General features: G+C 42.6%; 2 protein-coding genes and 1 long non-coding RNA gene across 11 annotated transcripts in view; 2 read left to right on the forward strand and 1 right to left on the reverse strand.

Moving 5' to 3' along the window:
• The window catches only part of rpap3 (RNA polymerase II associated protein 3), an 11,652-nt gene extending 8,366 nt beyond the window's left edge, over positions 1 to 3,286 (forward strand). For all 8 annotated transcript variants that reach the window (XM_008315949.3, XM_025057362.1, XM_025057361.1 and 5 more), the window contains 5 exons: positions 1,857 to 2,056; positions 2,146 to 2,317; positions 2,484 to 2,581; positions 2,736 to 2,836; positions 2,987 to 3,286. In XM_008315949.3, coding sequence (XP_008314171.1) covers positions 1,857 to 2,056; positions 2,146 to 2,317; positions 2,484 to 2,581; positions 2,736 to 2,836; positions 2,987 to 3,072 — 657 coding nt within the window. In that variant the 3' untranslated portion in view covers positions 3,073 to 3,286. The remainder of the gene's footprint in view (positions 1 to 1,856; positions 2,057 to 2,145; positions 2,318 to 2,483; positions 2,582 to 2,735; positions 2,837 to 2,986) is intronic.
• An 885-nt stretch (positions 3,287 to 4,171) lies between these two features.
• On the reverse strand, positions 4,172 to 8,586 carry mapk12b (mitogen-activated protein kinase 12b). Of its 2 annotated transcripts, XM_008315944.3 has the most exons (13): positions 8,332 to 8,586; positions 8,070 to 8,235; positions 7,088 to 7,217; positions 6,891 to 6,949; positions 6,699 to 6,810; positions 6,553 to 6,582; positions 6,228 to 6,275; positions 5,594 to 5,708; positions 5,434 to 5,505; positions 5,218 to 5,297; positions 5,020 to 5,098; positions 4,751 to 4,924; positions 4,172 to 4,612 (listed from the first exon to the last, which is right to left on the reverse strand). In XM_008315944.3, exons 2-13 carry the CDS (start codon positions 8,186 to 8,188, stop codon positions 4,548 to 4,550), a joined length of 1,083 nt encoding a protein of 360 aa, XP_008314166.1. In that variant the 5' UTR covers positions 8,189 to 8,235; positions 8,332 to 8,586; the 3' UTR covers positions 4,172 to 4,547. The 2 variants fall into 2 exon arrangements, with proteins under 2 accessions (XP_008314166.1, XP_008314165.1); XM_008315943.3 differs by having other exon boundaries at positions 8,070 to 8,586.
• LOC112487292 (uncharacterized) overlaps positions 5,192 to 10,459 on the forward strand; it is a 10,433-nt gene continuing 5,165 nt past the window's right edge. Inside the window, exons 1-2 of the long non-coding RNA XR_003050252.1 lie at positions 5,192 to 5,329; positions 5,417 to 5,747. This is a non-coding gene — a long non-coding RNA (uncharacterized LOC112487292). The remainder of the gene's footprint in view (positions 5,330 to 5,416; positions 5,748 to 10,459) is intronic.

Genomic DNA, 10,459 nt, shown 5'->3' on the forward strand with positions numbered 1-10,459 from the left:
GCCCGGGGGCGGAGGGGGGGGGCTGTCCCAGCCGACACGGAGCAGCAGAGACTGATGGAGGAGCAGCAGAGGAGGCAGGAGGCCGTTCTACAGAAAGACAGAGTAGGACTGGCTTCGGTCACTGCGTCTTCTTCCTGTTTGATCAGATTAAACTGGATGAGGTTCAACTTTGGTTCTACGTGTCCCTCAAACAGTTTTGGTTCTAAATTTGCCACAACAGGGTAACGCTTACTTCAAAGAGGGGAAGTACGAAGCAGCCGTCCAGTGCTACAGCCAAGGCATGGAGGCCGACGGCCTGAACGTCCTCCTTCCTGCCAACAGAGCCATGGCCTTCCTGAAGCTGGAGAAGTAAACACATCGCCAAAGACATCCAACCAAAAAGATGGGGTTTTTTTATGCTGACCACCTGTGTCTGTGTTCCAGGTATAAGGAGGCAGAGGAGGACTGCACCAAGGCCATCCACCTGGACAGTACTTACTCCAAGGCTTTTGCTCGGCGTGGAACAGCCAGAGTGGCTTTAGGGAAAGTGGAGGAGGCCAGAGAAGGTGTGTCGTCTGAAAACTACAACTGCATTCTCTGTCTGGGATTTAATGAGCCTGAAACACATGAATCTGGGGGAACTGTTGTTGTGTATTCTGTGTTTTATAAATGAAGTTCATTTAGTTTTGAATCAATAACAAGACATTGAATGTGTGTGTGTGTTTGTGTTTTTCAGATTTTCAGGAGCTGTTGAAGCTGGAGCCAGGAAACAAACAGGCTCTGAATGAACTCCAGAAACTCGTACGTTTATTTGTTATTAATTAGCATTCATTCAAAGTAGTCAGTTATGACAGTAAAGTCTTAGGACAGATGTTCTCAAATTTAAAAGATGTCAGAATAATGAATAACTAAACCATGTTACGATAACAGATGTAGATTTGGACTCAGTTTGGGCCTAAATGGTCAAATCAAACTTTGTTTTTCCAGGACATGAGGCTCAGTGGCCTCCTCGACACAGAGGTCGGCTGCCAGAGGAGAACGGTGCAGCCCATCGATAAACCAACGCATCTGCGTTCAACTGTAAGTAATAAACCAACGCATCTGCGTTCAACTGTGAGTATATATATATTATCCATCCATCCATTTTCATCTGCTTATCCGTTACCGGGTCGCGGGGGCAGCAGTCACCACCCACATCACACAGCACCGTATCAACCCCCCTAAACCTTCCTGTGGATGGTGAGTCCACTGGGAGGTACCAACTGCCCCGATTTGAGCTTGCCCAGGAGGTGAACCCTGGGGTTCCACACCAATGACAGAGACATTGTCTCTGGGCCAAAGCACCACTTGAAAAAATTTTGAAAAAATAAAATTTTGATTTTTTTTTTTTTAAATTTTAGCAAAAAAACATTTTCCAAAAAAAATTTTAGAAACTTTTTTTTTTTTTCAAAATAGTTTTTAAAAAAAATTTAGAAATTTTTATTTTTTTAATTTTAGAAAAAAGAAAAATTTGAAAAAATTTTAGAAAAAAGTTTTTTTGAAAAAATTTCCATCAATCCATTTTCATCCGCTTATCCGTTACCGGGTCGCAGGGGCAGCAGTCGCCACCCACATCACGTTGCACCGTACGAACCCCCCTAAACCTTCCTGCAGGTGGTGAGTCCCGGGATTCGAACTTGCCCAGGAGGTGAACCCTGGAGTTCTACACCAATGACAGAGACATTGCCTCTGGGCCAAAGCGCCACTGAATATATATATATATTTATATATAATAGAAATTGTTTTTTTCTATTTCATATAAATCTGTTCAATCTTGAGCTTTTTAACAGTTAATGCAAACTAACAGTAAAACCTGTTTTTTTATTGGTTCTCATCAGAAACCTCTGAGGAGGATTGACATCGAGGAAGTCAGTGGGAAAGTAACGCTGCTCGAAGGAGAGTCGGCCGCATCCAACGCCTTTGTCCGAGAATTGGGTCCGGACCCTGATGCCGATTCTTCACCGCTGTCGACGTCACCCAGCGCCAAGATGATCAAAATCGAGGAGATAGAGGCCACACCCACAGTGACGGCCAATCAGTCAGTGACTCTCTCGTATTCTTTGAGTGACTTCACTGATGACTTTTTAGGTTTTGTGTGTTTGAGTCATTTCTGCTTCTCTTTCACAGACCCGTCCAACGGATGCAGGAGGAAACTGCTGCACCGTCAGAAACCACACCCACTGCTGCACCACCCTCCACGGTCACAGACCTCCCTCCTCCACCAACCAGCAGCTTCCAGCTGGAGGCCACGCTCCGGAAAATAGGAAAGCAGCCGGAAGTGATTTACAGATATCTGAGGGTAGGATGTGATTTAGAATTCTTTGTCTAACATTATTATTTTATCTTTATTTTGGATTTGGATTAGACCCGCTGGCCAACGGTTGATTATCACTACCTTATATCTTTGGTCCAGAACAGAACTGACCCTGATCCTAGTTGTTGTTTTTCATTTTTTCTCCTTCCAGCAAATTAATCCAAAATGTTTCGGCAAGATTTTTCAAAACTCCCTAGAGCCTGACATCTTTAATCAGATCTTGAAGACGTTGAAAGAGTTCTACATCCTGTAAGTTCTAGTTATTAAGACAAGTCAGTTTGAACATTTTGGCCACATCATGTGACCCGGCGCAGCCACAGTTGTCATTGAAATCAATGTTATCAACACTGCAGCCGTGCATGATGAATTTATTTAAAACCTAATATTCCCGTATCGTGTTCAGGAACGAACCGCCGTCTGTCGTTCTGGAGATCCTCAGCGGTCTGGCGTCTGTGAGCCGCTTCGACATGGCCATCATGTTCATGTCGTCGGCCGAGAAGAAAAGTAAGACTGTCACAGGATTCTCTGATGTTTCACACACTCATCATTATTGGGGTTTTTTATATAAATAATTAATTTGCACAGGATTCTCTGATGTTTCACACACTTAACATTTATGTTTTGTTTTTTTTAATAACTCATTTTATCTTGTAGTGCTTACAGATCTGTTCGACTTTCTCCAACAAGCCGAGCTGGAAAAATCATCTGTCGCAGCTTTACGAAAGAAGTACGGTATGTGAGCCCTGCTTTGGACAACGGCAGCAAACACGCCGCGCTGATGCGGCTTTAATCAGAATGAACAGATAACGGTGGTATCAAAAGGATCAGTCTCTATGAGAACTGTGTTTAAAACAACGTCACGTTTTCTCACCTGCTTTGACCACATTTAACTATTGTCTAGGAAGCGTTGCATTCAGGAAAAACTGGAAAATAAAGATGTGTTTTGTAATCAGAGCGTAAGCTGTCAGTCACAAATTGAACAATTTATTTATTACAAAAGGCTGTGGTGTTAAAACAAGTTTATTTCATATTGTTATATGTTTATATTTTGTTGGATCGAAGATTGATTTTAAACTTAAATTGAATCTTTAATCTCGTAATGAAATGAGAAGCAGAAGAAATTGTAGCTCGATCTTCCCCATAGAAAAATTAAACTTCCTATTGGATGTTTGCTTGACACCTAGCGGTCATCTAGGGTATGTGCAGAGTCAAAACAATGTTAATTAACTGATGAAGAGTGTGTGAAAAACATATATAACCTCATCAGAGAGAAAGAGCTTGATGAAATTGTGTTCTTTTTAAACTTAAATTGAATCTTTAATCTCGTAATGAAATGAGAAGCAGAAGAAATTGTAGCTCGATCTTCCCCATAGAAAAATTAAACTTCCTATTGGATGTTTGCTTGACACCTAGCGGTTAACTAGGGTATGTGCAGAGTCAAAACAATCATAATTAACTGAAGGTGAAGTGTGTGTGAAAAACATACAGTATATAACCTCATCAAAGAGAGAAAGCTTGATGAAATTGTGTTCTTTTGAGTTACCAGCATGCAACCACCAGGTGGCGGCAGAGCCAAATGTTCTGTCTGGGTTCCACCTTATCACTGCCTTTATGTGACAGCTACTCGGATTTCAGCTACTTCCGGTCAGGGCTTACTAGAGTTCATTGGAGTTCATTTTAAATATTGGTTTTACCAACACCTCGCGAGAGTTAAAGAATGTTAAGGCAACAAGTGAAACGATGTTTCTGTCGTTGACGTGAACTTGTCACGTCAACTGTTGTTAAACTGTTAAACACAGTGACAATTTTATGACAAATTAGGCAGATGACGATGTAAACTTAAAAAGAAAATGCTTTATAAGACAAAAATCAACCTCAAACCAACCATATTATTTACGGTGTGGCCTCGCCCTTTGGTATCAAACAAAATGAAAATAACCCATTTTTAATAACAAAAATGAAATGCATGTAGAAAGAACACTGCTGTACAATTGACAAATTGCAAAACGTTAAAATTTGTACTTCCTTTTTTAAAAAAGGATGTAGAAACACACGACCGTAGTCAGAGACTCCTGACCTTCTGGAACTCAGTTCAGTAGACGCCAACGCAACAGGAATTATTATTACTTCTGTACAAATACACACATGTCCTGAGGGCGCTAGAGAGCGGGGTCAAGAGTGGTGGCGGTGGTGGTGGCGCTGTTCTTCGAGGCTGTTAAAGTGACGTCTCCCTGGGGTCTTTGGGCGGCCTGAAGGTCAGGATCTCTGTGAACGTGTGACCTGCGCAAACACAGGTGAGAAGAGGATTATCAGTTTCATTCATCAGGTAAAATCTCATCACAACAGTGACCTCCTGTGGCCATTTTTTTTTTAATTTAATTTCCACACAGTTTCAGTTTTCTTCCGCGCCCTCCTTACGTTTCCACTGGTCCAGCTGCAGGTCCATGTTGTCGATGGTCTGGTCGTACGGCAGCGCCTCTGTCTCCTCGTCCGTGTCCCTGAACTCGCTGAAGAACGGCAGCTCCAGCGCCTCCGAGGCACTCACCCTCTGCTCAGGGTCCAGGAGCAGCATCTTCTCCAGGACACACACCGCTGCAGTGCACACACACACACACACATCAGAGTCAGCGTGATCAAACAAACCGGACAAGAGCTGCATTAACTGGAGAACAGGAAGCGGCCGGTACCGTTGGAGCTGGCTTTAGAGAAAATGGAGTGTAAGTCCTTTTTCGGCACTTTAGGTAAACTCCTGATGTAGTTTTTGGCCTGTAGGGGGAGGAGAGAGAGAGAGAGAGGTGAGGAAGAGACACTGGGTGAGTTCAGGCTCCACTCCTGCAGCTGACAGAGTTTGTGTGTGAGCAGAAATGTTCACGACATCGTCTCACGTCTTGGCTTTGTAGCTTCACAACAAAGTCGGCCGCTGGAGTTCCTGTGATCTTCATGATTTCTCTCAGCTGGTCCAGGTCTGACGTTAGCAAAGGTCAAGGGTCAATCTGTGTATGTTTGACATGAAACATCCTGTTTCTACGCAGAGCGACAGGAACACAATCGTCTAGGATTCAAAGATCTTTTTTTTTTCCAAAGACGAAGACCAAGGATACGGTCGTTTCCCTTGAACAGCGGTTTTCCCAGCAGCATCTCGGCCATGATGCAGCCCGCGGACCAGATATCCACTGTGAACAACACGGAACACACACACGTCAGCTACGCGTCTGGTGACACCTGCTGGTGAGGCTGGAGGAAGTGAAACTGCGGCTGTACCAGTCTGAGTGTAGTGCATCCAGTTGAGGATGACCTCTGGTGCCCTGTACCAGCGAGTCACAACGTAGCCGGTCATTTCTGCGTCCGCCTGCCTCGCCAGGCCGAAGTCAAGGATCTACATCGGGGAGTAGACGAAAACAACAAACAACAAAATGTGAGTTTTAAATTAATTTAAATATATATATATATATATATGTGGGTTGAAAAATATAAATATGACTATATATTTATGGGTATATAGGTTTATATATATATTTATATATATAGGGCTATATATGTGTATATATAAATATGACTGTATATTTATATGTAAATAGGCCTATATATTTATATATGTATATGTGTGTATGTATTTATGTGCATAGGCCTATATATTTATATATATGTTTAGGTCTATATATGTATATCGGTGTATACATATATGTGTGTATTTAAATGTGAATTATATATGTATATAGGCCTATATATTTATATATATGTTTAGGTCTATATATGTATTTATGTGTATACATATATGTGAGTATACAGATGTGAATGTATATATTTATATGTATTTAGGCCATATATATTTATATATATGTTTAGATCTATATATGTATATATATCCCAAAGAGCAGTTACTTTTTTTTTTTACCTTTAACTCGCAGTCTGGATTTATGGCCAAATTTCCAGGCTTGAGGTCCTGTGTGAGAGGAAACCATCGTGTCAGGTTTAAATATCAAAAAGATAATTTTCAGATATTATTCCGACGGCTGAATGAAGACGTTAAAATAGACATTTTAGCGACACGTTTATCAGACAGCGTGACGACTTCAGACACACATGAAAACACAGAAGCAGTAGAGAGAGTTCCCTTTCGGTGGGAACGCAGATGAATGGGATTGTGAGTGAAAAAGAACAAGAACCCCCCCTCCCTGTCCCCCCAAAGGTCATTGACTGAAAGGTCAAAGTTCACAGACCCTGTGAATGATCCCTGCGGAGTGGATGTACTGTGGAGAGAGAAGACGGAGACACGTCAGAACACAATGGACAGACGGAGGAAGCTCGAAGAAAAACTTCTGCTCTGGTGTTAAAAACTGAGGGACGCGGGTCTGAAAGTGGTCACCTTCAGGCCCCTCATCATCTGATAGACCAGGAACTGCACCCTGTCCTCCGTCAGGCGCTCCAGCTTCATCAACTTGCCGAGGTCAGTGCCCATAAACGGCATCACCAGGTAACTGAGGACAAAGAATCAGGGAACGCGTCTTTAAATATTCGCGTTCACAACACGTGGTTCAGGAAGACAAGGTGCACTCACAAGTCACGTAACCGGTCCAGTGCGATCTCCGCTGTGAAAACGTCCAGCAGTCCAATCACCTGCTCAGACCCAACACAGTCAGTACCTGAACACACACCCCGTGGCTTTTTCCTCTGAGGAAATATTTAGAAAAATAATTTTCCTCTGAGGAAATATTTAGAAAAATAATCTAAAATTAAAAAAAAAAAACCTCCTACATTTTCGTGCTTCATGTGTTTGAGCAGCCGCAGCTCTCTGTACGCTCTTTTGGCGAAGAGTTTGGTCTGAAATGGTCGGTGCAGCTTCTTGATGGCGACCTGCGTCGCTGAACGTCGGTCCCAGGCTGAGCTGAAACACAGAAGTGGAACTGTTTTAGCATGAGCTGTAGCGGCCGCTAAGCTAACGCTACCGTGAGACTTAAATAACTGTGTCCCCTTTTCTGTCCATGAGGACATGGACATGTAGTTAATAACTCCTGGGGACACTTTAATTGGATCACGTTTTTAATTATAACTGCGCCTCCCCTGCCGTGACCAATCAGAGTGCGGTGACCGCCGCGGGGAGGAAAATGTGAGGCGCATTTGTGACTGAAGACAAAATAGTGGTGCATTCAATGCACTTATCTGGGCTCCTTTGACTTCTAACAATGAGAGCGGGGAGGGGTCCTTTGTTTGTCCCCATCCACGTAACACAATGAGGAGAGAGGCCCCCGCGGAGCCAGCTGTGGAGAGACCCCGGACCAACACAGGCAACAGTACCACGGCAGGAACACAATGGTTCCACTGGAGTTACCAAAAAAAATAGATACAAATAAAGGAAAAACCAGGTGCTTACAATGCACTAAAATGGACGCAAAGTTAACGCCTCATAAAAAAAACTTCTTTAAAGTTTACGTTGATAAAGTTAAACAGTCCCATCAGCTTCAATATTGACGTTAAAATTAATTACGATTTGCCGTGGCCCCCCCTGCAATAGTTCCACGCCTGGTACGGGGGCCCGCCCCCCACTTTGGGAACCACCACTTTATTAAAACACAGATTGATTAAGACCTCTCTCTCTCGTCGGTTATTTCTCGGCTGTAATCTCGTGCACGCGTTTTTAAAACGCTGCTAACCGCGGCACAACTAAACGACCGACATGAACGCAACACGGTCAACAACCACCCGGGCTGCAGAGGTGGACGTTGTCATCCAGACCTACCACACGGTTCCATAGGCTCCCGTCCCGATCTGCTTCAAGTCCCGGTACCGCTCCGGAACCTCCCACACGGTCCTGTTGACCTCCTGCCGGTAAAACCCGGTCCGTGAGCGCACCGCCATGGCCAACTGAAGAACTGAGGCTGCGGTCAGGGTGGGACAACTGTAACCTGGATAAATCCGGTCATGTGAAGAAAACTTTTTTAATTTTCTTTTCTTTTTCTTTCTTTTTTTTTAAAAAAATAATCCCGAACACTCGTGAGGACCTCTTCCTGTTGTAGGACGCTGTGTCTGATCCGCCTGGTCGACTCCGGTGTTTGCGTAAAATTCCTCCAGATAAATCAGCCCACCACCGGCTGAGCTGGTGACACGGGGGGAACTCTCACCGCGCGACCCCAACACACACACACACACACACACACACACACGCACTTACGCACTGGTCGTCCAGGGCGATCGAAGGGTGTGTCCACAATGTGGAGATTAGGAAAAAACCCCAAACAAACATCTGTCGTCACTGAAGTTACACCGCGGAACACTCTCTGTAGTTGGTGTCGAAAATGTTCGCTCGTCGATTATTGCACCACCTGAATGTTCGACTTGTAAATTATTTAAGGTATGTTACTATAATATATGTATGTGTAATTTGTGGTTGTGTGCGTATGTACACATATACATGCACACATATATAAATATATGTATAAATATATAGTATGTATGAATATTTTAAAAAATATATTTAAAAATATATACATTTAAATATCGCTGAGAAATACTAAAACACAATAAAAAAAATCGTTAATTTTTTTACAAATTTTCCCTAATTTTTTTCTTTTGTTGTTTTTATGCAACAAGTGAATGAACGAGCAGAGAAGTTTTGAATCTCTCTCTCTCTATATATATATGTATATACTGTATATATATTTTTATATATATACATATACATATATATGTATATATATATTTCTAAGCTTCAATTATTTTAAAACCTCAGTTAAACAAAATTGTCTCATTTAACGATTTAAAAATATATATATATAACGACAAATATACGTTAGACAATGTTTTGACCTGTACTTTACATGTACTTCACTGTACTATGAAACCATAGTACAGTGAAGTACTACAGCCTTCAGGGTACACTACATCGTAATAATTACAAATCAACAACCTTCATCTTTAATACTATGTACCTTAGTACACAGAATACTCTTTATGCGGGTATTTGTGACTCAAACATTAACTCCTGTCAAAGTCAAGACTTGCTGAGCGATGCCCCGTGTGGATGAATGAGGAAAAAGCGTGTGTTTGTTTTAATTGTTTAAAAATCCAAATGCTAACGGTACATTCACGTTGTTGGTTTGCGATCCGAGGCTACGGCCGTCACATGCCACCACGTATGAAACGAACAGACAAAGAAAACCAAAAACACATACTTGAACACAGTATACAGTACATACACATTCAGCTTGCAGGATTTCTATTTAGTGCCAGTACATGTACGACATCCACAGAGGCGCGTGATACTTGAAACATTCAGAGCGCTAACACACGTCGACGTTAAAACGGTACCAAGTTGCGTCCATCTTTGAGGGACGACTGATAATGAATCCACGTAGTAGTACTCCACTGTGTACCGTTACTGTAACAAATACTCTGTACTCTGTTTGATGTTGCATTTTTACAAACGTACAAACTCATTCACGTGAAGCGGCTGTGATCGGTAACGTTTTAGATCGTAAACGTATATAAAATATAAGTGACTTCAACCAATCAGAATTGATATTTTTAACTACTCCTGGTAATACTGACCTCACTTTGCATTTTACTGCCCCCCACAGGTTGTTTGGACTGAACTGGTCTCCGCCTGCAGAGGGCAGAGTTGTGTCGTAGCCACACTTAGCATAAACACAGCAGCATTTTTTCAGAAAAAGAAAAATCTACGTCAGGCGTGAGCAAACTTTCTGACCCGCGGGCCACAATGGGTCCTAATATTTGACAGGTGGGCCGGGTCAGGAGCAGATGGATGAAGAGTTCGTATGAGCTAAGATAAAAAAATGCTAAAATGCTAAAATGCTTTCAGCCCTTTCTACGCCATCGAATGGAGAAATGCAGGCACTGAAGCGAAAAGGCAGAAGTCTGACATTCATCATTTAGTGACGGACCGGTGACGGACCGGATTAAAAAACCAAACGGGCCACATCCGGGCCTCGGGCCGTAGTTTGCCCACGCCTGTCCTCCCAACTCTGAACCTAAATCTTATGCATAGTCTTGACACTCAGCCTGAACCAGTAACGACCAGAATGTTGTTGAAGACGGATGTTTAAAAAGCTTAAAACCTACTGGTGCACAGATTTTTTTCGCTGACAGCAGCTTTAACAGGCGCCGACAGAC

Source organism: Cynoglossus semilaevis, chromosome 8 (assembly GCF_000523025.1).
Source record: "Cynoglossus semilaevis isolate Cse_v1.0 chromosome 8, Cse_v1.0, whole genome shotgun sequence".
Classification (NCBI taxonomy): Eukaryota; Metazoa; Chordata; class Actinopteri; order Pleuronectiformes; family Cynoglossidae; genus Cynoglossus; species Cynoglossus semilaevis.

Coding starts and splice junctions, on each gene's coding strand:
- mapk12b (XM_008315944.3), bottom strand. CDS start 8,188: ATGGCGGTGCGCTCACGGACCGGGTTTTACCGGCAGGAGGTCAACAGG. Junction 6,950..7,087: donor AACACATGAAGCACGAAAAT/GTAGGAGGTTTT, acceptor GGGTCTGAGCAG/GTGATTGGACTGCTGGACGT. Junction 6,811..6,890: donor CTGGACCGGTTACGTGACTT/GTGAGTGCACCT, acceptor CTTTGTCCTCAG/TTACCTGGTGATGCCGTTTA.